The sequence below is a fragment of the Protomyctophum parallelum genome (genome assembly GCF_964188405.1).
Source record: "Protomyctophum parallelum genome assembly, chromosome: 9".
Lineage (NCBI taxonomy): Eukaryota > Metazoa > Chordata > Actinopteri > Myctophiformes > Myctophidae > Protomyctophum > Protomyctophum parallelum.
In genome coordinates, this window is record NC_139706.1 from 35,284,700 (window position 1) to 35,312,690 (window position 27,991).

The following is a 27,991-nucleotide window of genomic DNA, read 5'->3' on the forward strand; positions in this document are numbered from 1 at the left end:
TTTTACAAAGGAAAGGAATTTAAACTCATTGCTTTCAATCCAATCCAAAGAGCATCCGATTATTGTTCGGGCATTATTCTGGTGGACCCACACAGCGCACCTATCCTATTAATGTGAGACAAAATGCATTAATTTCAATGACGCAGTGTAGGGACACTTTTCAGACAGGGCATTAGTCCGACATTCATCCGCATGTCGGACTAGCGTCTGCTCCCGTGCTTGTGTTAGGAGATGAGGTGGGTAGTCATTTGACTCATTTGTCAGACCAATGACTTGTCTGAACTACGTACTGCACCCGAAGAGAGCGCGGTGGGGCTAGACCGCTAGAGATACAAGTTTGTATAGGAATTTAGTCTAGACATCAGTAAATCCTAAATTCCGAAGCATTAGTTTACAGCAAATAAGAAAGCTTAGATAAATGCTAAAAGTAATCAAAGTTAAATTATTTTCAGAAATCAAACACACAAACTCATTACAAGGCACATAAAGGCCAATAATTATTAAATGGCTTGTCAAGAGTAAGACTTCAGGCTGTCCATTTCAAGAGTTAACAGAAAGAAGGAAAATAATCACAAACTTCTTTATATAGAGAACGTTTTGAGTAGATAAATGTACCAGTATATAAACTACTCATTTGCTAAAAATAAAATAAATCACACCCGTGTGAACTGAGTGGTGCAACTCCCCCCCAAAGCCATCTGAAAATGATCTTATTTTAATAGCATTAAAATCATCCAATGCTTTAGAAGTGAATGATCATAGTAAGCATAATTCCTTGGGAATCCCGAATAAGATTGATGTTTTCTTTAAATATAAAAACGGTAAAGGCAAATTTCACTTTATTTTGGGGGGTAATTAATGTTATAGTCTAATCAGGCGTTTGGGAGCACCCCAGATAGTTTACAAGTTGCTTGAGTCAGTATGTAGATATTTGATATTCATTTTAGCTTCTTATACAAACCCATTGTTAACATCAAACTCCATTTTAACCATGTTAGATTAATCGAAAACACCCGTCCTTGGTTCCTGATATTGTCCATATGTGAAGGGGCAGTGTTTTTTCGGCGAAGACATGCGGCAAAGGCCGTCAGGATCGGGAGTCAAACTCACGGCACGCAGTCAGGCTGGCTCAGCAGCCAAGGTGCCCAGACGGTTGAACTAACAGTCAGGACAGCATCATCCAAACTGTACTCTACTGGACACCAGACGGTAAACACAAGAGGCCAACCCAAGAACACCTGGCGTAGGACAGTGGAGGGAGACCAGTGGTCTTAACCTTAACAGTGGTCTTACTCTTTAAGACCCTGGATCTCACCTGGGGTTCTATAAAGACACTGGCCCAACAGACAGGAGATCTCCCTTTATACCATAAAATTCATGTTTCAGTTCAGTGTCAAGATTTAACACTAAGTTGGTGTGGAGCATCTGCTTAAAATTGTAAATAATAGTTAAGAGTTTGAATTAAATATACAAGCTGATATAGCTCCATCTGCTGGCTATAGGCACACTTACAACTATAATTAGGTATAGCAATATTCTACTAACAGACAGAACATGCTCCTGTGAAGTTCAAAAGGTTATTACTAGAGATTGGAGATTAATCGGCAAACACATTGGCACATCCCTATACTTTACTGACCTAGTTTTAAATCGTGTGAACCTCACAATTCTGATGTGAAAACAAACCAACAGGTACTGTAAAACAAGCAATTTTAATTTTAAAAAACACAAAAGCTCCAGGTACAAGTTCTGGCAAGCCAGAATCTGGGTGCAATGCTTTATAACAAAGAATATGAAAATGGAACGCAACAAGGAAGACATCAAGGTGCTAGTGGTTTCGTAAAAAAGGAACTAACAACAAAAGATGTTTAATTTGTTAAATCAAAGTTGTCCAATGTTTTCACTGTAAATCACACATAGCGACCTGATGCAATTCATTCATACTTACTGGACACAATTATGCTCCTCCTGTGTGCATATGAACTGGGCTGATGGCTATTATTTCTTAGCAAACGAGATCTTCATAGCATTAGTTTGTGTGATCTTGAAGCCCTGCAATGCCTCTCTGGCAGCACCTGCTTGCACCTCATTATCAAACTCCACAAAAGCAATGTCGTGTCGCCCGGGGACCAAACGCACCTCCTTGAAACCTGGGAACCTAGGAGAGATTGGAATAGGAACAACAGTCAACATTCAGCATGTGCAATTGTTCAGCTAGAAATTAAAAATCACACCCGTGTGAACTGAGTGGTGCATAATCTTGCAAACTGCCAGACTGATCAGCACCAACTTTCTCGTGCACACAAAACTACTTCTATAATGATGGACCCAATTCAAGGGTTGGATTGGTCCCTACAAAATACTAGGGTCATGTCCAGGGGGTGTACTTGTGCGTCAAGCTGTCTCATACAAGATAAACAGGAGATAGGGTTCTGTCCTATGGGATCCAAGGGAAATAGAAAAAGTATGCATGTATATAATTATTTCTAAAGAAGGTAGTACTAACTGGTTGAAGAGCATGGACAGCATAAGTTCGTTGGTCTCCTCTGGCAGGTTGGTGAGGAAGAGGATGTGGTTTGGAGGATTCTCTGCCACCTGGAAGAAAAGCAAAGAGCAGTTAATGACAGCCTAAAGATGTCAGAACAGACCACCATAAGGATTACACATAAACTGTTCGAACACACACACACACATACCTGCAGTGGCATCTGTCCCGGCATCTGCCCAGGCATCATCTGGCCAGGAGGCATGGCACCAGGGGGCATCTGTCCAGGTCCCATCCCAGGAGGCGGCATCATGCCCGGCGGGGGCATGTAAGGTGGCTGCCCTGGCATGGGCATCATACGAGGAGCTTGGTTCATGGGCGGCATACCCTGGAAGAACAACAATGTTACAATAAAACAGCCTTACAGACACAAATAAACATTCATTATTAAATCAATGAATGAGTGTGTTCTTTTAGGGGAACCAAGCCATTTTGTTTGGATTTTGCTAGCTCAACCACTTAAATAGTGGGAAATTAGTCTTACAGCATGCCTGATGTACTTACAGGCATTGCTCCGGGTACACCTGGAACCATGGGGACAGGGGCCCCTGGCACGCCCTTCTTCGCTCCAGGCGGCTCAGCCCCCTTGACCTTTTTCTCTTTTTTCTTACGGTCACGCTCCACATAGGTGCCCTTCATCTTAGCTATGATGTCCGAGTCTATCTTGGCATACTGGATGTGCTGCAGAAAGAGATGAGGGCAAGAGAAAGGCCAGTTATTGCTGAAAGGGGGTTTATACCAAGAATAGAAATCTAAGCAAAATGTTTGATTGCCGGTTTCTCTGCAGTAATCATTTGGATGTTACTGACACAGTTCGGCTCAACAAACTTCATTGCATTTTTTTTAATTAATTAGGGCCAATTTGTACGAGCAATATAACTAGTTATGCTTGTAAATTGAGCTCATAACAATCATGCTATATCTTAACAGTTTATTGTCTAATACACAATACAAATGTTTGAATAATCTGTGTCTTAAATGAGAGATGACTAGCCTAAGATTTAGACTCTCGTAGATGTCTATGAGTCTGGTCCCATGGCGTACCGTGTGAAACCACCTGCCTCAAAGTAACTCTTAACTTTTACAAATGCAAAACCTAAGGTGCTTACCCTGCTGTTTCAATCCACTCGGTCTTGGAATCTGTCATCCATCTTGGATCTGTCCTCATCTCCCCAAATGAGTGCAACTGGCTGCGCAACCCTGACCGCCATGGGCGCTGCTGCGCAGTTGCAATAGAGGACAGATCCAAGATGGATGACAGATTCCTTGACAGTGGATTAAAACACTCTTTATTGAAAACTACAGACCTACGGGTTATAATTGCTTTCCGCAGACAAACCGAACAAGTGGGGCAGCAGGGTAAGCACCTTATATTTTGCATTTGTACAAGTTAAGAGTTAGTTTGAGCCAGGGGGGTTTCACATGGCACGCCATGGGGCCAGAACACTTACTTTCATAGAGTGAAGATGTCAGAATCGATAAATACATCTACGAGAGTTCTTAGGCTACGAGATGACCATAAACTCACCATTGGTTTGTCATAGAAGGGGAATCCCTGCATGGATCGCAGGGCGTTTGAGGCACTGTTTACTTCTTTGAAAATAACAAAGGCCTGGCCCCTCATCTTGACGGTGCGTGCCACCAAAATGTCCAAGATCTGTCCAAACTGCGAGAAGATGGCGTATAGCGACTTCTTCAACTCTGCAAACACAAGGTGCACAAGTCAGTGTGCCATAAAAAATTATTATTTCATGTTTTATTTTAAACCCCTTAGATTTAGAAGAAGGAGAATACCAGCACTCACGGAGTAGTCCTTATTTAAGGCACTTTATTGTTACAGCTTTACATGGGAAGGTATGCTGCAAGCAGCAACACAACGAACGCGTTTCGGCCAGGGGCCTTCGTCAGCGTTGCCTTAAAGTTTTGGTATTGGTAAAGTTGGTATCCTCCTTCGATAAAAGTGTTTCTTGACCGTGCACCCGGTAAAATGTTCCAAGAGATTGAGACAGTTGGAGTTGTGCGGGCTTCTCCCTTTCGAATTATTTTAAAACCCTTAAAACCCATTCTCTCCTTCCTTTCCTCTATTAAGCCACGCAAGGGACAGGCACGACAAGAAAAACTAAATCATCGATGTGATTCTGACCAAATGTACAAAGAACGAGCCCCCCCCCCCCAAAAAAAAGAACTCACCATCTTTCTTGATCTTTTCATTCAAGTTGTTAATGTAGATGGTGTGGTTGAGCCGCGACTGATCCGGAGGAGCCGTCATGTTATAGATTCTGTAGGAAACAATTTAACAGTACAATCACATTGCGTTTTAGTAGTCGATACTCACGGTACATTAACGAAAGCCACTCGTGCTAACCTAGTTAGCATAGCGTGTTATTCATATAATTTTAGAGTGCATTAAATTCCATGGTCAGGTCGCATTTGAATACATTCCATATCGTCAAATAACACGATGCAAAGCTGAATAAAGAAAACATGGGATAGGATAGGCATAATAATACTTACTTATATACACGTTAAACGTGGTGAATAATGGGACAGGAGTCACAGGAACACACACTCACTACCGCCGTCGGTGGACTGGAAATCTCGCGAGCGACGCTCAGAGTCACGCAAGATCCTGTTGTTAAAGAAAGAACACTTCCTTTTCCTTTCTAGAACAACGATGCCATTGGTCAAAATGTAAGCTGCCAAAAATGGATACAACACGTCGCTAGCCTCTGCAACCATAGATATATATATCTATGTATGTCTGCAACACTATTTATGCGAACATGTTACTTTACTAGCTACTTTAAAGAGCGTTATTGGTTTCAATCTTTCAGGGAAGAAGTCTGGTGAGTGAATGATATCCGAAATTAAACACCACACTTTATTTAGACTAGAGAGAGAGAGAAGGGGGGGGGGGAGACTGGGGAAGCGAGCGCGTGCGTGTGACTATGCGCGCGCGCCTGTGTGTGTGTGTGTGTGTGTGTGTGTTTTCCAACATCAAAATAAAAACAAATACAGTGCAAACATGATGATGATGTTTACACTTCATGATTTGAATATGAAGGACCCAAATGAAGCCATGAGCAGCCAATGAGGCTTTCTTGGGTTTAAATCCTCATTTCCTGTGCTTTTTTTCTGCAAACTGTTAAGTATTCAATCAATCAACACACAAGTCTTTATTTGTAGGAGATTATAGGGGCTATATAATATTATATAATATATATATATATAATATATAATATTATATAATATATCCTTAATCGTACATACATTCCGTATTTATTGTTTATTTTTGTTTCACTTGCATTGGCCATGTAAACGTATGTTTCCCATTCATTGAATTGTGTGTGTGTGTGTGTGTGTGTGTGTGTGTGTGTGTGTGTGTGTGTGTGTGTGTGTGTGTGTGTGTGTGTGTGTGTGTGTGTGTGTGTGTGTGTGTGTGTGTGTGTGTGTGTGTGTGTGTGTGTGTGTGTGTGTGAGAGAGAGAGAGAGAGAGAGAGAGAGAGAGAGTGTTATTCCATTTAACACATTTAAGAAATGTTTCACTCAGAATTCAAAAAGACAATGTCAACGGTGCCACCCACTCCACCACCACTACCTCCTCCTCCTCCAGGACCACTACCTTCTAGACATTCAGAGTCCAGGAAGAAGAAGCTTTACCAGGCTATAGCTGAAGGCAGGGCCCCTGTGGAGGGGGACTATGCAGAAGCCTTCTCGTTGCTTACCCAGAGGGAGAGTAGGTGAGTAGACTCGACTAGAGGTGGCCATCAATGTTAATACTGTATACATTCCTGGCTGATACTACAGTCAATAAATGTTGAAGAGTGCATGACTGCCCTAAACCCAACTCTTCGTTACATTCAGCCAGTATTTTATCATCCTGCTATATATTAAGGAGTTACTGCAGACACAGCCAGCTGGCCCAGCACTATATAGGACTTTGATTGGAGCCGTGTCCACTGTCCACACTACAGAATGCATTGTAAGCGGAGGAGCACTTTGTTTGGATATCATTAAAATGGTCTTACAAGTCCTTAACCCATTTTGGACTGAGGCCGATTCTAAAAACGCCTTCTAAATCCTGACCTAAGTTTTCTAAAATACTTCAAATATTTATATAGCAGAATAAATTTTTGGTAATTTTTTGAATAATTCCCGTCCAGAAGGGTTAGAGTTAGAACACCAAAAGGGGTTCCCTCCAAGAATGGGTTAAATTGTCACTTTAGAAATGTGCAGAATTTTTTGTGAGAAAACAATTTACAATTTAGCAGGCGCTCTTAATCCAAAGCGTTTTAAGAAAGCAGGTAAGATATAGAATTAGTAATCTATGATCATAGGTAAACCAAGAACCTATCATCAGTCTAAAGTAAACAGTATAATATCAAAAAATAAATAATCTGTACATTGAAACTATACACACTATAGGATAACAGGTCTACAAATGACAATTTCTTTCAGTTTTAGAAAAGATCTGCAGTGGATTTTGTTCAACAAGTATGTGCCTTCCCTCATCCAAGATGGTCCACAGTAAGTTAATAATCATGAACAACATTCTGATACTCTAATAAATTATATTTTGATGTCCTTTTCACTGGAAAAACACAGATGTAACGCAATTAGATGGGTGTAACCGTTCTGTGTTATGTCATTTATCATCATGGCTGAGTCAGAGCCAAAATAATGTAGGCACCAACGTGTAACATTAAGTTTAATGTGCCTGTGCATAGGTGTGGCCTGGTGGCTTTGTGGATGGCTGCTCATTTACAACAGCCACAGCAGAGTATTGACATGCAGGTTATTGTCCAGACTGCTTTGAAGAGAGGTTACACTGCACAGGGTGAAATGTTTTCAGGTAACCTGTTTTTTTATTGAATAGTCAATCAAAAGAAAATAAATCAAACTACAAAGGTGCGCTCTCCGCCAGGCAGAACAATATAGTTGTACTACCAATGGTTAAAGAGTTATAGGCCAAAACATGAATCGGCCAAACAGGAGACAGACAGACAGAAAATTAGCAATTTCAAGGTGTCTGTTTGGGTTCTGATAAATTTGAGCAGTTACCATAATGCATCTAGCCTGGTTTAACCACTACCCCTTGAAATCAAATTTCATTCATTTAGCTGAAATTAATGTGATTCCAAGGGGTAGTGGTTAAACCAGGCTATAATGTATCTACCATAATGTATCTTGTTTTACCATTATGTTATGGTCAAAAGTATGTACTTTAATTTAATTACCGGCATCAAAAAATAAATAACAGAAAAATTTAAATAAAGTTGCAGGGTTTAGTTTTTTACTTCACAGGCTGGTGAGGCTTAACTTAACATAAAGTTGTTGTAAATTAGTGAAGAACTTGTGTATTTATGAATATGAGTGTATTTATGAATATACTGTATATACAATATATTTCAGCCCGCAACATGGCTCTGCTGGCAGAGGAAGTTTGTGCCTGCAAGGCAGAACTCCTGGTTGGGGGTATGAGTGGTAACAATATTTCAACCATTGTTGCACATATGTGTGATGGACAGCCCATTCTTATTCCGTATCCTTTAGTTTACACTTCAACATACAATGTGACAATTCTTATTAGTTTTACTTTTAGCTGTGATATTTATATACATAGCTATGTATACAATATACCATATATTATATACTGTACAATATTGCTATTTGCCTGTTTGTATAGCTATTTTGTTATCATTATTTATTTAATTACTATTTTAACTTTCTATGCTATCTAATTCTTATTTTACTATTATTCACACTGTTGAGGAAGCTTCAAGTACAAAAATTGCAATGACTAGGACCGTGCTACCAACTGTATTGTACACAGTATGTGACAATAAACACCTTGAAGGCAGTTGAGGCAGTCGATACATACTCCATTGTAAAGTTCCATAACAATATATATTAAGATATGATGAAGACTTCAACCATGAGCCATGCCAACGTGGGGGCCACAGAGCACACTGGGCAGTAGCTTCAGGTAAGACTCTTCACTGGTTGCCTGTGAACTCCAGGAGGGACTTCAAAAGTCCTTCTCATCACCTATAAAGCCCTGAATGGACTGGCCCACACGTATATATTTGATATGCTCCCCCTTCCCAAATCCGAACGTATCCTTAGATCCTCAGATAAGGCCCTCAGGACAAACTTATACAGGGGGTGATCGGGCCTTTGCCGCCCGGGCACCTAGGTTATGGAATGAACTGCCGGTACAGCTAAGGTTAGCACCCTTCTTTCGTGCCTGTGTGAAGACCTACCTCTACACCGTGTTTTTTCTAATTAGGTATTTAAGAGAATGTGTATACCGGTATGTAATTACTGCCATTTGTTTTTTTGTCTTAACGATATTTTTCTTTTGTTTTTATCCTTGCTCTGTGAAGCACTATGGAACATTTGAAAAGTGCTATATAAATAAAGTCCATTATCATTATACAATGACAGAGCCAATGGATGAAAAAAATCAATCAGGCATACATGTACCATCTCTGTACCTCCAGGTATTCTCTTAGGCCTTGATCAGGAGAGCATGAGCAAAGACCACACCCAGCCTAATCTCACTCTGCCCTGGCTATGCCTGCCCAAGGATGCCAGTTCTCCATGCTCGTATCCTGTCACGGGAGTCAGAGAAGCTTTTGTCCTCGCTAAACAGGGCAAGAGCCTGCGCTACCAGCTATGGAATTTGGACACGGTAGCTCAAAGCAATGAACAGCTGAGGGGAATGGACCCACAGAGGGCTAGTGATGGCACACAGTATGTGGTTCCTCAGGGAGGATTGGAAGCTGGATTAGCTGGACAAGTGGTGCTACTCCATACCAGGACAGTGAAGAAGATATCTGTTGAATCAAACGACCACTGAGACTAATTTCCATATGCTTTTAGCATTGTGTTGATTGTCTGATAGTCGATGCAATGCAGACTATGGACTACATTAATTGCTTGAGTGGCTTTAAATTGTGCTTAATGTCACCTTTACTGCCACTTTGCTCTGAATAAAAATAGAGCAACATTTTGAAGTAGATTGATTCAATTCCTGATATTTTTCATCAATGCCTGTACTCCTGGAAAAAAGCACACTTAAAGATGACCTTTAGTGTGTACTGCATACTCTGTATGGTGTTGTAACTTGTGAGGAAAAATTGGACATCAGAATAGTAAACATTCAAAAGCTCCTAATTCCAGTTTATTGCAATCAGTTCTAGAAAATGCATGGATAGGACAGTTTTCACAAGTTTGTTTTGTCACTTTAAAATGTACCGCTATTTAAAAACAGCACATCATGGTTACATAAAATTACTTCCCCATCCCACACATTCCAGTTCTCAAACACAAAGGGCAGTTTGAAAACTGATCATTTGTTAGTTACATTAAAAATATAGCATACATGGCTAAGAAATATAATACTTTGTAAACACTACAATGTTCTTTTCTTCTAGAATGTGTGCATTTCCCAGGAAACCAAACAATTCCAGATAAATAATACCTTTTACATGGTGTCAGTGACATTTGCACTCTTTTTTCAGAGCCCTAATCTTTTCACAGCAGTTTCTACTTGCACACAGACTACAGTTCCTGATGAACACTGTTGAAAGGACAGGAAGATTGAAACTGGAATGTTGACTGACATGGATAGACCGACAGTCATGTGCTTTCACTTCATATTTGAATGGACTTTAATTTGATAATGAAATTATCAAGTGTTTGTGGTCATATTCTCATGTAATTTGTAAACAACTAGTCTTTTCTATGTATGAGAGTTAAAGAGGCCAAATACAATTTATATGAGAGTATGTCCTGTTAATAAAAAGGGAAGGGTGTATCAATCAGCTATTAAAGGAAACACTATTATGACATGAAACACCATCTATGAGGAAGAAACACTATTGAGATATGAAACGCATTTAAGTTTTCCAGTTTAGGATGGCCAAATGATAAGTTACTTAAATTCTCCTTTTCGTTTTGTGAACTTGCAGATTGGCTATTTTAGGCAATGATATTTAGTGTAGACCAAAAACAGGAGGAGGCCTAGTATAACGTCCTTCGGAATCCAGTGAACTACTATAGGGCTTAAGTGGTTTGATTTACTGTCACGTTTATCAGGCATTGGTAAATATAAAAGTATTGGTTAATCAGAATCATATAAAATCATTCCCGATTCAACTTTTGTTACCGTCTACCAGTGAATCCAGGAATACTGCAACCCATTTTAAGACACACAGGCAGAGCTTGTTTTGTTCAGTGGATAGAGGCTCCTTAGTGCAATACATTCCAGATACATTAGGCATCGCTCACAAGCTGCATTCTGTACACAATAACATGAAAGATAAAGAAACATTATTCTTGTATTTCAAATACCTTCTCTGCATAAGGAGACCACAAGTCCACGACCCAGTCAAGAAACAACCTCAGTTTCCAGTTTAACGTAAATTCATCTTTGGGGATAAATGTTTATCAATTCATTCTTGCTGTGAACTAGTAGAGGGGGGAAAAAACATGTCCACGACATTGGAATGGTATAAAAAAAAAAGAATTCCCCCCCAAAAAAAGAATCTCCCATTACAGAAATTAGGTACAGAAAAAAGTTAAAAGACGACGAGGAGGCTGTATCAAGGCAAAATGATGAATAAAACTATTTACAGAGAGACCATACACACTGGGTTAGATTTACAGACAACTTAACCAGTGGTTTAGTGTTGCTGTGTAGGTACTTGTACAGTACATTACCCATACTGGTTAAAACAAAACATATCTCCCATTCAATTATTCTGCAAAGGCCACTTAAAAAGTTAGTTTTTTCGCTTAAAGACGGAATCAAGTTCACTGTTCATCTCTGACCAATAGAGGGAGATGGCGACGAGACAGAGGAACTGTGCTCATGTGCATGTCTCTGGAAATGACTGTCAAAGCAATGCTGGATCTTAATCAGAGGTCCAACATCCTTTGCTCTCTCTTTGCATAATTTGTCCATCCATCATTCTCAACTTCTGCTCTCTGCGTGTTCCCATGAATTCTGAGAGGTTCCTCTCCATCCTTCAAGGCTTCCACCAGCAGGACATCGGTTCATCTGTTGCCTCCATGTCTTCTGCCTTGTCCGTTATGTATCTTTTGTACAGTAGGTTTGACTTTTCATGGCCCTCTTCCTCCCCGTCAGGGTGTATGGGGCAGCATATTATTGAAGATCTCTATGAGGTTGTCTAGCCCCCAGAGGTAGCCATCCTCCCTGTTGCCCTCCACCCAGGGAGTCCTGTGGTTCAGTGTGAGAGGGGCAGGCAGGGGAACAGTCTTCCCAAAATCAATCATCCACACCCGGGCCTGTCCAGAGGCGTCATGTACGAAGAGCAGAGAGCTACCCACGACCTATGAAAAAACTGATGAGTGAGTTTAGGTGTGTTCACCGTTCAATTATATAATGCAATTTCAACTTGACCAACAGGTTTGTCAAGGCTAAGAATTGACGGCAACATAGTCGTTTGTGTATGCATGCATGTGTATGTGTGTCATCGCTTCACCTCATGTGTTCTGAAGAAGGGTGATGTTTCCAGTACAGAGCGAAGTTTTTCCAAACGCTGCAGGTACAGTTTCTAAGGGTTAAAGAAGAGGACAGAATTGGGTAGACTTAGAGCTGGAAAAAGGATAAGCTTCTTTCATATTGTCCTTCATACATTTTTTACATATTTTACAGTAGCCCGAGTTAACTCCGACTTCACTACAAATGTATCGGAACAGTCAAGCTTTACGTAAGGCCTTAGTTCCTCTAGGGTGCATAGGCCGCTCTTCAGCCGTTGAACTTGACATGGAATTAGCAAACTTCACAATTATGTGAACATGTCTCAGTATGAATTTGACCTTTGCTGCTGTCGGAACAGTAATGGAACTGTTACCATAAGGAAATGTTCAGTTCTTTCTTCTTTTTCTTTTTACAGAATTTTCTCTGCAATTTAGTCGGTATTGTTGTGGGAGATATGAAGACTTTAATCTATATAGTATATGGTTTGTATTGTTCCATGCTGTTCTGTCTGGTCGTGTCTGTGAGCAACAACACCTTGTCTTGATCCAATCAATTATTGGATCAAGATCACCCTGTGTGTAAAAGACCATGTCACACCTATTGTTTGTTAAGAGACCCTGCTGGGCCTGGCTATGGCTAGGGAGTTCCTGACTCAGCAGGGTGGCAACAGCCAAGACAGTCAGAACATCTGTATTGTATATTGTACTCTTTGTGATGGTCATGTTTATCTATGGACCCGTTTCTGGACTCGTGAGTATAAGAGGGGACTGGTCAGAAGCTCTGGAGGACTGGTGGGGAGGAGACACAAGAGAGATGTGCTGAGGGAGAGAATACTGAGAGATGCAGGCCAAGCCTGCTAGACTGAGAGATGCCGTTTGCTTGTTGCCGTTATTCTGAATACACTTCTAAGATATACATTCACCTTCTCGATGGACATATATTATTTCCATAGTAGTATGCCAATTGGTTCCTCCCTACACACATTTCTGTGTTGTCACTAATGTATCCTACCGACTTACCTACCAGTGAGGAGCCCCCACCGGGAGGGCGCAGAGCCTTCGTCCTACTCCTCCCATCCCACCAGGCTTCCCTCCCCCAAACAAGGGCCAATTGTGTTTGTGTAAACGCTCGACAAAGCCAAATACACCATGGTGAATTTGAACCCATGGCCTCCGTAGTGGTGGGCAGCTACTTTACCACTGCTCTACCCAAGCACCTGGGTTTCCCCGTCTCTCCAGCTATTTCATAAAAACAAAATACATTTTCAGGTGGGTTGCCAATTTCATATAATCAGGAGAAAGAACCCTTTCATCAGTTTCAACTTGATGGTGCTCCAGTTCCAAATGTTATACCATATAAGAATGTTTATAATGCATTATAGACATGGGATGCGTGTTACTAAAAACAATAAAAAATAAAAACCCCGTGTTTCATTGGATCCAATTGTCATTTAGTCGCAAGCCAAAAAAGAAAATGTTTCCAAAGTACCAGATCTACATGTTGAGCTTATAGATTGGCTATTTTTCTGTTTCTACTACACTGACATATGACAAAGTATAATTGTATGAAATGTATAATGATGAAATAAAAGATGAAATGTTGATTAGCCACTGAACTGGGGACACATACCAGGATGTGAACATTCCTATCCACAAAGTCCTCGAAGGCCTGCATGACCTGCTCTCTGTGCTTTGTCTTCTTGAAATTGGTGTTGCAAGTTCCATCTGCTTTCTGCAAAACAGGAAAACATTTCAGATGAGAACTCTCATCTACTTCCCCAAATGGTGTCTTAAGATTTTGACTTGGCCATTGGCCCCAAAAGTTTGAAAACCACGCATCTGATCCAAATTGTTTTGATAGTAAAATGCACACACCATGATGCAACTTGCTGCCCTCTGTTTTTTCCATCAGCATGTAAATTGTTATGCAAATCAATAAAACCATCTTACAGCCATTAGCTCACAGAGTCAGGTATCTAAACTATGGTTGTACACACTCCCAGCTACCCTCTGTAACTTTCCTGTTCCACCCCGGAATCAAACCCGGGACTCCTGTGCAAGTGCAGAATATTTTTCCACTGAGCTTGCCTGCTTGCTTAGAGAAGATATTTTATTTTGACCTTCAGGCAGTACTACTTGTGAAAATGTCCTAAATGTCACAATAGAAGAGCAGAGACCAAATACATCCACCCGTTTGTTTAAGTTATATTGTATAATCACTTTAAAAGGTTACATAGTATAGCTTTAAAGTTCTGGCCACACTTGAAATACTGGAATTATTACGTATTATGCTTCCAGTGCCCCAATTGTGCAACGCTATTCCTGTCTGGAAGTACTACATAAAATCCTAATAATATATTACATAATATTAATAAACACAATTACAAACTTAAGGATACTGTGACAGACACATATTAACATAGCAATGATTTCCATAATATCTGATATGTGATGCAAATGACTGGCAGCTGAAACGTGTCCGTCAACAATAAATATTCCAATGCTGACTAAATAATCCAATGTGACTGCCTTTTGCCTTTTTTGATAGGGTCCAGTAGACAGGGAAGGGGGGAAGACATGAGGCAAAGGCTGACGGACACGGGACTCGAACCAGCGACACGTAGTTGGGCTGGATTACCGGCCTTGGTGCCTCAGCCGCGGCCCAGGCCGGCCTGGAAATGTTTTGAAAGTACAAATAATGCCCGACAGCTGATTTAGACAAGTTAATAATAGGCCAGTTGTTTGTTCATTCCAATCCAGTGACTGAATCACCACCATACAAATCTACTGATAAATATTTATTCCCAATATTTGGTTTACTTCTAGTGGCAACCCATAATTCTGTTTATTCACCACTACAGCCAGGAATGTTCAGAGTGCTGGCCTTAGGCTAGAATCTAGCCGCTAGATGATCCCAGGGTGGATTCTAACCTTGATGCCTTCAATACGGAAGCCCATGGTGGCTGTGGAACTGAGTGTCTCTCTCCACTGCATGTATCTGGGTTTGATGACCCCCTGCTGTGCCCTCTCCTCCTCTGTGGGGGCCCCAGCATCCACTGCTACCATCTTCTCATACATATCTTTCCGCAGGCGTGGACGCTCCCTGGCTTTGCTGAGCTCTTCCTCCAGGTATGTCCTGGAAGGAAACAGAAGTGAAGAGCTTAGGCAGAGAGTTAGACTGGTGAGAGGTTAAAGTGGGTGAAAGCTTGCGTTTGTGGGTGTACCTTTTGTAGACTCAATAGAGGGTATGCACATGCATAAAGTGAATGGCAAATAAGAGTGTCAAAGTGAGTTTAATGTTGTTTAACGCAATCAAATACAACTTTTCTGTTTGGATGTAAGGGCCGTTATGGCCAGAAAGTCGTTTTTTGCCACTCAGTAGGCGTTCCTGCATAACTTCCGGGTTTGATGATGATGTCACACACATACCCTCTATAGACGAATTCAGAAACGGGTCTCATGGTCACAGCTTACTTATTTCCTGTAGGCGGACATAGCTGCTATGTCGAGTCCGCCTACAGGAAATACATAAGCTGTGACCATGAGACCCGTTTCTGAATTTGTCTATAGTAAGTCTTGATAAATGCTTGATTGTGGCTTGTGATTACGAACGTAGTCCCCTCTGGGTTTCCGAGGCCAAGGCTCACCTGCTGCCCATCTTACAGTCCATGATGGAGGGAGAGTCAAAATCAGCCAGCAGGTCATCCATAAGGTTATAGTCCTGCTCTCCCCTTTGTATTACACCATAATACCCAGGCACATAGGGACGCAGTGAGTCTTCCATTAGTTTCTGTAGGCACTGCTGCTCACACTCACAGTAGAGCTTCAGCAAACGACCATCCTCCCCAGCCTGGAAGTTACCTAAGAGGGGTGAATGGAAACATGAGTGAGGGCAAGATAGAGAGCAAGATAAGTATGCCTCTACAGGTGCATGTCTATACCTGCATGGCCAGCTAGCTGCACCCATGGATAATGCTTCTTGGAGAAGACGATGAATGGGGACCAGTGAACCATGGTCTTCAGCATCTGCCAGGACTTGTTCTGTAAAACAAAATGAAAAATCATGAAACAAAGGTAACCATGTAGGAAATAGCAACACAAAAATTCGCAACCTAGAATAGAGGTATGCATAGTTGAGCCATGTAGCACCGAACAATGCACGTCATCACCGACCTTGACGTTTGACCAACAAATTGCACTGCACTGATTGTCAGACACTGAGTTAGATATCTTTAGGAAGTTTTATAGCCGTGTGTTGTGATTTGATACAGTGTAGTGAGTTATCGCAGTTAAAATTACAAAAGTACACAAAGTATAAACACACAGCAAAATGGGTCTAGAGAATTTTGCAGAGAAAACAATTGATTATTCCTTGTAACATGTGCACGCACATGTGTGTGTCACAATCCTCCCGCTGCCACCAAGGCCAGGTACACAGCATACGGGACCAGTGGTTCATTCATGAAACATTTACCAAGGTTGCCACTGTGGGCGTCATAAAGCAGAATCCCCACTGACTGTATGTGTGTGACTGTGTACAATACTGTACATGCAATATAGCCATATCTGTGAAGAAACACCAGGGCAAGGTCAGCATGCAACAGGGGCTTTGACGCAAGCAATGAAAAAGAACACATGACATCGATTAGAATGTGTGTGCGTTGGGGGGGTGGGGGGGGGGGGATTAAAACAAGGATAGTGAATCCAGGGTAGGTGTTTAATCAGATAAGGAAGAGATGTGGGTACAATGTACAAATACCATTAAATAAATACTTCAGTAGACAACAGAATAGAGAGAACGAAGAAAAGCTATAATGTAATCAAATGCAAGATAGTAACAGGGAATTGTGGGAGCTGTGAGCTAACTTGCTCTCACCCGTCCAGTGCCCGTCTTAAACGCATCTAAATCTGAGTATCCTTCTCTACAAATGCTGTACGTTATTTCCACAGCTGCAACGCTGAAATTCTGTCACAATAAAAAAACAGTCCACATTGGAATGTATACACAAAGGAAGTAGTAATTGTGCGGTTTGCCAACAATGAATTCAGGCAATTATTTTTCAAAAGATGTCAGTGTATCAACATCATTAAGTGTGTTCAAGTGCTCATTCATTATCTTTTCTTTTTTTGGAGGGGGTGGGGGCAGGGTAGCAGTGATTTTGATGACTGACATACTTTTACATTTACAATAAAGCTATGATTAGAAAGTCCCCTAACATGCTCTGATGGGTGGGGTTGAACTTGAAGCCAATTTATACTTCACTGCACACTCATCTCAACAAATAAATCACACCCGCGTGAAGTGAGGGGTGCTCTAATCATCATCAAGAATGGTGGTCCCTTATTGGCAAAGGGTTCCCACCGACATACATTTGCTCAGACACATTCTCCGTTCAGGGTCAGACAATTTGTTTGTTCAGACAACACAAACATTAGTTCTCCGTTCATTGTCAATGGCATTTTTAGGTTTGTACAGAACACAAACAATAAAGCTGTATATAGGAGGGGCTAGCGCCCCTCAAAAAAAAAAAGGTGTTTAATTAGGCTATTCCATTGTCCGTTACAAATATGGCATTTCTGTCAAGTAGGCCATAGGAATATCAAATACAGCTAACCAATCCAGTGTAGCCGAAGACAATGTTTGTGTAGAATAGAAACACAGCAGAGGAAGGGAGCACTAGACAGTAGACCCAAGACTTGAACCTTGAATCTCAATCAGATTAACACAAACATAACCTCTACAGTACAACCACTTCAGAGCACAAGACCACATCAGACCAACAACACACTCATAAGTACAGTACATAATGTCAATGGCATACTGTAGGTTTAAACTTTGTACACCTTTTTTCCTCACATAAAGCAATGTTTTATGACCAATTCTTGACAGGTGCAATAATTCAAAAGTCACTTTGAAAGACTGGTTCAAAAGTCCCAGGGCTATGGCTATGACTATTTCTTAGGGCATTTGTAATTAACTTGTTTTGACATTATTCATTTTAACAGCAGCTAACTCAATATCCTGAAAAACAATAACTAAAAACATGGCATTTCCAAGACTTTGGGAATGTTTCATTTTCTATAGGGGATAGGAGATAGACAAGTTTCTCACTGTAGGTCACTGTAATATGAGCTCTGACTTGCCTCAGTCAGAAGTAGGTAATGTAGTCCATTATTATCGTATGAAGCTGTAAAGCCAAATATACTTTGTTGAACAAGATCGACTGATCTAAAATCGACTGATTCCTTTTTTTTGTTGAGCAAAATGTCAAATGACGGCGCCTTTTCTTAATGTCAAAAGCAAAGGTCTTACAAGAGGGATAATACCCCCTGCCTTTTTCCATTTCAGTACAGTTACTATCTTTCTTTTCGTTCCTCATTTAAGAGAAGCCCTTAGTGACAGATGTAAGTTTAGTGGGTTGAAAGAAGAGAAAGACAACATGGAAAGCTCATTCTCCTGCGTCTTCTAGGTTAGCGGTCTCTTATCCAGATGCTTTCATCTTTTCTCGCTAATTGCTTTGAGCTGACAGTTCAATGCGTTTCTCTGTGGGGCCGGATGTAGCTGCATATTACCTCTCCACTCTAACATAGACTCCCGTTCCCGTACAGGCAAACTTAACCCATCTCCCATTTCTCTGCCTTCCTCTCCACTTTTACTAGAGGGCTTATCAAACAATAGCCGGTGACATGACCCCGATTCTTATATTCATACCGGTAGTTTTGTTTCAAGCTAGGCTCTCCTCTCCTTCCAGAAATACTTTCCTGCCTTTTTGTTTGACCGTTAAGACTATTTTGCTATTTCTTCCACTAAATCCCCCAAGCCATCCATCCTCTCTACGCAGTATGTTGGTCATAGAAACAGACCAACTGCACAGATTGGCTGATCCCTGTGGGTCCTGTATCGGCAATGTCAAACCAGTAGCCTCCTGTCGTTTGCACTCCTGCCACTCTCTCATCTTTCCTAATTAATTTAGAGCTGTTCTCTTCTCTATAAGAGCTTAGGCTTGGAAAGTTGGAATGTGTCTGGTACTTGTTATTGAGGAGACACACACACACACACAAAGGATTCAAGGATTGCAGACTGCAAGGAACAAACTTCAACCTAGTCTCTCGAGACAGACTGTTGACTCGCATAAAATTCAAACAAGCACTCTGCAATTCAGAACTATGGAACATTATATAGGTAATTTAAGCAAGAATACAACCCCCAGGATCCACACAAGCAAAACAAGCTTGACTACAGCCGTTAAGTCATAGCCTTTTAGTCCATACAGTAGCCAACGTCATAAGTCCTAGTGGGAGGCTTACTGGCTTCTTATTCTTAACCTAGATAGAGAACATGTGTGACTGGCTGCATATAGTAACAGATGGTCATGCAAATAGCATAGATATTATATAACAAAATCAACAGAGACAAGCATATGCCATCTATTTAATTGAGAATCTGATTATATTTGAATAAACAAACTTGGCTTTAAATTGAGACGATCTAGACTTCTCTTTCCCTATGCAAGGCAAGCATGTCAAATTACAGTCAAAACATGGAAGTTTATGTTTATTACTCTTCTACAGAATGAGACAACTCCTCAGATTCAAACAACCTTACCTGGCAAACGGAACAGTAGTGGAGAAAGAAACAGGCGCTGACAAAGGCAGGCACCGCAACGGAACCAAAGTGAGAGTGCAGCCAGCAAAACATACTCTGCACCTTTAGCATAGCGTCCCCCCAGGCAAGTCCCACCAGCTGCATCCACTGATGCCCTGCCTTCCCACCAGCTTGTCAACATTTATCCACTTCTTTAACCTATAGCATAGCATTATTTCTGTGCCAATTCTTCGCTCTTATTTTTGTTATTTTAGCCATTTAGTCATTCTGTCTGCAGCTTACAGAGCCTTGTAAATAATCCTGCTCTACTATGAGGTAACACTAATCTCTCATTTTCACACCGACATACCTCCCCATTCCAGACCTTCCCATTCCCACAGTAAAATCCTGAGTGTGAATTTCACTCGAGTGTGTAAAAACTGACCCATTTTGCTGTGCAGTGCATTCACCATTTCTCCTGTTTCGACATCCTGTCACTCCCCTCTTCCTTCTGCCTCTACTCCACTTTCTCAGTATCTGATATCTCCATGGTGTTTGGTGTTCATGTTATTCATCTACCTCCAGGTGTTTTCTCCCTCAGAAGATGTCCTGGCTGCTTGCCTGAACAAGTTGTGTTTTCCTTTCTCAAATATCCTCCTCACCGCTCTGCTGCTCGTCCATTACTTGTCACCTTTTTGACAGATGCTTTTTACTTATTCACATGTGTTTTGTTTTGTTATTTAGTTTGGTTTTTGAATGACAATAAATGTTACTTAATACTGTTATTTTATACATAGTATGCAGTTTAGACAAGATGCTAGGTTTTATATTGGTATGCAAAATTAATTTAAACACCAAATTATTGTCTTTGCAGAGCACTGACTGTACTTTATATTTATTCTGTCATTTGTTGACAAGAATGCATGCCATTCAGTCTACTCTTGCACTTGCGAAGTTGGTAAATGCCTGAATTTATGGCAAGCAGCATGTTTGCTTTGTACGACAACGTATTAATGATAATTACTATATACCAGGCTGCTATCCAATACTGAATATCTCACAAACTCACTCAGGGGAAAGACATCTCCTTGTCTTTCTGCATCTAATCTCATAACCATCTTCAGCCTCGTGCACCACAATTCAGACAGAATTCACCGTACAACCCCTCTCCAAAAATAACTGGAAAACTGATATTTCTAGGGACAGTCGAAATTAGCCCTGACTGCCAGGTGGGGAGAAACACTGTGCTATTAACCTATCCCAATAGACGTGACTCGTCCTCTACCCTCCCCTCCCAATGTTCTTTCTTTTGTGTACTTTACAGATTCCTCTGCATTATTAATTATGCAACCTGGCTGCAGGTAGGTGTGTGTGTGTGTGTGTGTGCGCGTACGTAAGGAAAACCTGTCAGGCAACTATTATAAGCTACTGTACAGGAGGAAACAATATGAATACACGCTGTATTTGTTCAGGTGTTTTAAGATCTACACACAGTAGAGCTTTTTCTCAGATGTTGCTTTTATTAAACTACATCCCTTTGCTTTGGCTTGGCCCTTTAATGCTCAAGCAATGCAAATATCTAGCCTGTTCGCAGCCTAGATTGTGACTACTTATAAGAAGCTCTGTTTGTGCGCAGCGTGTGGGATCGCTGTGTGGGAATTTGTATAATGAGTGTTGGGGGAAACACTTAGCATTGTGTATCATGCAAGTTAAAGCATAAATCAAACGTTCCTCTGTAAGGCACATGTTCAAACTTCTGCGTGTTTATTGTGCTTCATATTTTCTCTTATCAACTTTTGTTTTTGTTCCACTGTCTATGTCTCAAGGTATTTCAGGAGAAAATATGACGCTTTCACTAGACTGTGTGTATGTGTGGGGGCGGGTTATTTATAAAATGTGTTAATGAAGGCCTAGCCGTTATTTGCAGGCATTTACATCTACTAACATTCAATTGTCAGAGACTCAGAGACAGACAGAGCTGATATTGTCAGAGAGCGAGTGAAAGAGTAAGAGAAAAAAAGAACACCATGTCAAAGATGTTGCCATGGTTTATGACTTTCATCTCATTTTTCCATGTCACTCATGCACACTGAACTCAATTCTAAAAGCGAGATGTCAGAGTGCGTATGTGTATAATGTGTCTGAATATGCATGTGTGAGGAGCACGGAGCAAGTATCTCTTCACGTCAGTGAGCGAGCATACTTGTGTGTAACTGGTTTTGGCTGTGATGTAAACATGTCATCATAGCTTACACAATTTCAATAACAGCACACACCCTCGTTTGCTGTAGAGCTGGGATGGCTACAGACACACTTCTCACAACCATAGATGGAAAAACATGCACATTATACTAGGATAACTAATCGAACTATCATAACCACAAGTTAGTGTCATCACATTTGCAGACTACTAAAGCATTTCAAATTGTCCTCTATCCTGCTGATGATAGTCATCATAATAATCAAGTTATAGAAGCTGTGTGTGTGGCTGTGTGCATGCGTGTGTATATAGTTGTCTTCGCCAGGCTGACAGGACTCACAGAAGGCAAAGACCTCGCCAGCCTGGCGAGATAGTAGATACCTTTTTCTAGATGTATTAATTTATTTTGTGTATGATAATTTAGCATGAAGTATTTAACCACTTAAACCCTCTAGACTGGATAAGTACAGTTGACACTGTACTTGTCTTGGACCACTTTTTTCCATCTACACCAAATTTCTTCACCAAAAATACTAGATCTACAAGCTCACAACATCATGACGTGTTGTGAGCTTGTAGATAGGCTATTTTTGGCAATCGTTCCCCCCAGAATATGTATGCTGCTGGGGTTCAACTGTTAACATGGAATACAAGATTTGTAGGATATTTTTATTATAGTACAGAATAAGAGAATTAAGCTAAAATGCTTCATGCAGCTGAATTCAGGCTTATGTTTGTGCATGTCTCTGGAAACAGACATTCACACTAGCCGCAATTTGCAACTCTAGATTTTTTTACAATCTGTTGAATCTAGAGTTGCAATACCCTCCATCCACTTCCTATTCATGATTTTCGGTTTCTGATCTGCTGGTCTTAAATGACGTTAAACTCACCAACATTGCAGCTGTAGTCCAAGCTTGAATTATCCTCTTTCAATCTGCCGAGCTTGTTTTTCATAAAAATCCCCCGTAGACATGTTATGAGTTACTTTCTGTCCAAAATATTCCAAGAGTGACATTTCCGAGCCGCCATTTGTATTTTTGCAACGTGCCGTAAAACAAGATGTGAGGGGGAGCGCTTGTTTAATAGAAGGCTGTGTGTGATGGGGCGTCGCACTGTGTCTGCCTCTTCTTTGGGTGTCTTACCTGCGCAGGTAAGATTATATTAAACAAGCGCTCCCCCTCACATCTTGTTTTACGGCACGTTGCAAAAATACAAATGGCGGCTCGGAAATGTCACTCTTGGAATATTTTGGACAGAAAGTAACTCATAACATGTCTACGGGGGATTTTTATGAAAAACAAGCTCGGCAGATTGAAAGAGGATAATTCAAGCTTGGACTACAGCTGCAATGTTGGTGAGTTTAACGTCATTTAAGACCAGCAGATCAGAAACCGAAAATCATGAATAGGAAGTGGATGGAGGGTATTGCAACTCTAGATTCAACAGATTGTAAAAAAAAATCTAGAGTTGCAAATTGCGGCTACATTCACACTAGTCATAATAATCTTATCTGTTGATCCCCTCCTTCAGATTGGTCATAAAGACCACTTTGAGGCCAACAGAGTGTGCAGGGAATAAAATAAGTGAGATTTTGCTTATATTACATTCCAGTCTCACCATTCTTTGTGACTTTTAGGATTCACAATTTTCCCAGGAAAAGCACTTCTGATGCCCTGAGTCTATTTTCAGTAGACATCCTGTTCCAATGCGAGATCAAAGGCCTCAGACTCAGGAGTCAGGCTAAAACTTTACATTTTGTTTCAGGACCGGAAAGCTGTCAAGAAAAGTCAAGGCCCTAGGCCTAGATTGACCTCATGATAGATGGAGCCGTGTTGTAGGATGGATGGACATTGTTGTTCTTTAAATAGCAATAAAAGTTTATAGAAAAAAGTTCTACAAAAAAATAACGGGATAGATTATATATATATTATATATATATATATATATATATACATACATATATACACACACATACATACATGGTCTTCATTTCAACAAACACGATAGTACTTGTACATGGCCTTGTACATGGATCCACTCCTTTAAAAACAACACTGCCCTTAAAATGATCAGAGAGCTAAAGTAGACTATGCTAAGTGCATCGAGACTATATGCACTTTGGCCCTGGCTTTGAAAGCCATTTATATCTGTGGAGACGCGCTTTCTAGGGTGTATAGGCCTATTATATTTACACACACACACACACACACACACACACACACACACACACACACACACACACGTATGTCTAATATGAATGAACTTGCACGGTGAAATTAATTTTTTTTCATGTTTTGTGAAAATACATTTTAAATGTTAACTTGTCTTACCCCAGTCCCATCGTCTGGGCTGCCCAGAGCCTGACACCTGGCTGGGGACATACTGGACTCGAGATCACTCACAGTCAAGAAGTCATCCTCGACCTCGGATTCCTCAAATGACGAATGAGAGGACAGGCCCACCGAGGACGAGTTGGAGTCTTTGGAGAGTTTTCGGGGAGAACGCATCAGCGCAGGGGACCCTCCACAACCACTGTCCGAGCAGGGTGACTCGTCATCAGGGTGGGGTTCCAAGCACTGTCCGCTAATACACAATCCAGTAGCCTGGGGTTCTGGCGTCCCCAGTGACCTACTGGGGCTAGTGTCTCTAGTTATGATAAGCTTAGGGATAGTGCCAGGGAAACACTGGCCTCTCTTAACTTTAAGTACGTGGATCTGATCTGAGTCCGTTCTCGCAGCTTTGGGTTCACATGAAACAGTATTACAGTCCGATTTAGTCATATCAGCCACCGTATCGTTCTTTGTGTGCGTGGACAAAGATTTGCCCGCACAAAATCTGAGCGATGCCAAAGTCCACTCAGTCTCCTCGCCAGAGGTGCTCTGTCCAACTGGACCTAGAGAAATCTCTGATAACGCGCTGACTTCAGAGACAACACTACTCTGGATGTTTGCTTCCAATGGCTGGTCTTCCATGGCCGTCGCTGAGGGATCCGAGGCATGGTCTTCTCTGGTAGATTTAGGCTCCACACACAGCTGAACCACACCGCCCGTCGTTCTGCTGAGTTCAAGGGGCAGTGTATCCAAACACGATGCATCGGACTGTTTTGCACCGTGGCCGTCTACATTCCCATAATTATGTGGATCATTCGGGTTTCCCAAAACCATACACGTTTGGTCCCCTTCGATTTCCAACCCCTCCCGATCGCCCAGCAACGTTCGCTGCCCCTGACAGGCGTGATCTTGGCGTGTTTCCGAATCAGCAGATACAGAAGCTACTTCAGCCAGGTTGCTGTCTTGAGGTTGCAGTTCTACCTGCGGCAATTTACATTTTATCAGAATCTTGTTTAACCGGTCATCCCGTCGTTTGTTCTTATATCCACGGATACGAAGCCGTTTGGCTGTCGCGCCTGGTTTCCATTTGGTTTTGCCTGGAGTAGCAGTGGTGTTCGACGAAGTCTGTCCCATCCCGCATGCCGTAGTAGTGCACAAGACAAGACACACCCTCAAATACTGTGATGTGGAGGCGGCGGGGCAATTTAGGACACCCCGAATTAACGAGTAGCCTCGTTCCTAATTAGTAATTACTCATCTGCGAAGAGAAAAACGACACTTTCAAGTATGCCTCCCCTATGATGCCTCCCCTTTCGGGACGGGTAACCTCGCGTCACCAGGCTTTCCACATCGGAGGAAAAACGTCAATATTCCCTGTTAGTCACATGTTCCAATTGTTGTTTAAAGATTGTGAAATAATAACTTCCGCGCACCATTTCCTCTTCAAATACCGGTAGCCTATGTTTAAGGATACCTGAGGGAACAAAAGAAACCCATATGAATATTGTCAGCAGCAGCATAAATAACTGTGACTTGAGAACAATCAAGCAAAATATCTGACGAAAAAACAAAACAACTTCACTTGATTGAAAATGTACAAAGGGGTAAAGTCGGGCAGAATGCTGCCCTCTTGTGTTTGTAGACCTGGGGCATTTTCATCAGTATATTCCTGTATTTTACAACAGGCCTAGTTAAAGTAGACCTAGAATGCCTGTGATCATTTAATTATACTGTATGAAACAACAAGAGCCGTTCTAGGGCTATAGTTAAAGTAGCTACATCTAAAAAATACATGTTAATTGATAATTAAGTGGAAAGCAACAAATACTAAACTGCCTTGCCATAGTCTACTAAGGAAATACACTATACAATAGTCTACTAAAGAAATACACTAAACAACAGTCACTAAAATAGAATATAAAATAAAAAATAATTCTGTATGATGCATTTTATCACGCCATTCATGATTCCAGAGATAATGTGTAGTGACTTGTGTGAGTAGCATAGTTGTGTGAGTGCATTGACAAAAAGGCAGAATGGCCTAAAGTCCAGTTAGGTAGAAATTGACTATAAGAAGAGTTGCATCATGATCCAAGGAATCCAGGGGAAATACAACTTTATTGTACATAACTGTATACATACGGTTGAAGAGTAGGCCAAAATGTAAAGTGTGTCGCCAATTTTAAAATCCTATCCCTTTGGACTGGTGGGCATAATAACAATGACCCCAAAACATGAAATAGTTTTTCCATGAAATAGATAGACCTACACACTACAGTATAAGACAAATACAGTCAGCCACTGAGTGTGTCAGAATGACAGCTGCAGTATGATCACACTACAGTAACCCCACTGTCAGGAAAGAATGTTCAGATAGGAAATGAAACAGGAAAGACAACAATGGAAAATATTGGTCATCGTCTGTGCACACACCCCTCAATGTTATTCTTATATAATAGAAATAAGGTATGAGGCATAGTGAATCACACAGGAATGATGGCAGAACTTTGGCATGTGAACACCATGACCCTAATGTGGACCGCAAATTGTGGACTCATAATTATAGCATGTTATGTAGACAGCACTAATGTTCTTGCTTAATGTAAACCGCTCTGGATTAAGAGCGTCTGCTAAATGCCTAAATTGTAAATTGTGTGTGTGTGTGTGTGTGTGTGTGTGTGTGTGTGTGTGTGTGTGTGTGTGTGTGTGTGTGTGCGTGCATGCATGCGTGCGTGCGTACATGTAGGCTACACATGTTGGTCTGATTGATGAAAATTTAAAAATTCCCAGATTAACTCAAACATGATCACAGTAACTTTGTTTCTTAAACATTCATAAAGAATTACTAATCCAATTCCCTGGAACTGAAAAGAAGGGTTCAAGATCTCATTTTAGAATATCACAACTAAAAGTGTTATACAGAAAAGAACTGAAACTAAAACTAAATTGTTTTTAAATCAGAAGCTCAAGCAACATCTTTCTTATTTGACATCTTCATGGAGACTTTGGGATCCTAAGAACGAGTCAAGACACCATTTTGAGCTTTAACAACAAGATTACTAAACTTACCTTTAAAAAGCATTTTGATGTGTTTTATTCCGTCTTCTCACTATCTGTACCGGCATGTGTGTGTGTGTGTGTGTGTGTGTGTGTGTGTGTGTGCGCTGATGTGCGCTTAAGTAAAGGGTGTGGAAGGGATGTGGCTGTGCTACTGTGTGTCTGAGTAATAGTTGAAGTTGAAGAGGAAGTACTTTTAAAAACACGTAGACTTATGTGTTGGTTTCCTTTGTGTTCCTTCAGATGATAGTTTGAATTAAAGGTTTTATGACATTCATTTTCATTTATTTTTCTTTTTCTTTTTTCTTTTAGGTTTTATGACCTCAATTACACCCAAAAAACCTGAACTTTGAACATTCAGTGGATTTTCATTGGTCTGTAGTTTTCTTTGGGGTTTGGAAGCCTTTTGAGCTACAATGAAAACAGGCAACACAGTGAAAACAGTGACATCTGCTGGAAAATCCCATTGACATATATGGGATTTGCAGGCTCTTACATCACGTTTTTTGGGTGCAATTGAGATTAGAAAACCTAAACAAAATAAGAACAATTCCAAAACCTTTTTTTTAATGTCACAATCCCTTTAACAGACATAGCCCCCGAACAATTATTAGGCTAAACAAATGCTTTTAATCTGAAACAATTATTATTGTTGTTGTTTTTTTTATTCCTGTATTGATAGACTATGACGTGATTGTTGGATTGCTACACATTCGAGTTCTAAACAAATAGTTTTATTCTGACTCCAAAATGTTTCCGTG

General features: G+C 40.9%; 4 protein-coding genes across 6 annotated transcripts in view; 1 reads left to right on the top strand and 3 right to left on the bottom strand.

Moving 5' to 3' along the window:
* clasrp (CLK4-associating serine/arginine rich protein) overlaps positions 1-22,606 on the bottom strand; it is a 108,301-nt gene extending 85,695 nt beyond the window's left edge. Inside the window, exon 1 of the mRNA XM_083773950.1 lies at positions 22,594-22,606. The gene's annotated coding sequence lies outside the window, so the exon portion shown is untranslated. The remainder of the gene's footprint in view (positions 1-22,593) is intronic.
* Positions 1,694-5,180, bottom strand: snrpa (small nuclear ribonucleoprotein polypeptide A). Its single transcript, XM_083773956.1, has 7 exons — positions 5,060-5,180; positions 4,736-4,824; positions 4,074-4,246; positions 3,050-3,226; positions 2,697-2,873; positions 2,507-2,595; positions 1,694-2,158 (listed from the first exon to the last, which is right to left on the bottom strand). The coding sequence occupies exons 2-7, from the start codon at positions 4,812-4,814 to the stop codon at positions 1,999-2,001; spliced, it is 855 nt and encodes a 284-aa protein (XP_083630082.1). The 5' UTR covers positions 4,815-4,824; positions 5,060-5,180; the 3' UTR covers positions 1,694-1,998.
* Positions 5,222-9,560, top strand: actmap (actin maturation protease). Of its 3 annotated transcripts, none has more exons than XM_083773954.1 (7): positions 5,231-5,391; positions 6,096-6,285; positions 7,004-7,072; positions 7,273-7,397; positions 7,958-8,087; positions 8,461-8,531; positions 9,049-9,560. In XM_083773954.1, the coding sequence occupies exons 2-7, from the start codon at positions 6,110-6,112 to the stop codon at positions 9,405-9,407; spliced, it is 930 nt and encodes a 309-aa protein (XP_083630080.1). In that variant the 5' UTR covers positions 5,231-5,391; positions 6,096-6,109; the 3' UTR covers positions 9,408-9,560. The 3 variants fall into 3 exon arrangements, with proteins under 3 accessions (XP_083630081.1, XP_083630080.1, XP_083630079.1); XM_083773953.1 differs by having other exon boundaries at positions 5,232-5,391; positions 6,081-6,285; XM_083773955.1 differs by lacking the exons at positions 7,958-8,087; positions 8,461-8,531 and having other exon boundaries at positions 5,222-5,391; positions 6,081-6,285.
* itpkcb (inositol-trisphosphate 3-kinase Cb) lies at positions 9,706-26,419 on the bottom strand. Its single transcript, XM_083773947.1, has 8 exons — positions 26,316-26,419; positions 24,174-25,647; positions 15,997-16,096; positions 15,703-15,916; positions 14,987-15,191; positions 13,686-13,787; positions 12,058-12,129; positions 9,706-11,905 (listed from the first exon to the last, which is right to left on the bottom strand). The coding sequence occupies exons 2-8, from the start codon at positions 25,305-25,307 to the stop codon at positions 11,696-11,698; spliced, it is 2,037 nt and encodes a 678-aa protein (XP_083630073.1). The 5' UTR covers positions 25,308-25,647; positions 26,316-26,419; the 3' UTR covers positions 9,706-11,695.
* Positions 26,420-27,991: the final 1,572 nt, after the last annotated feature.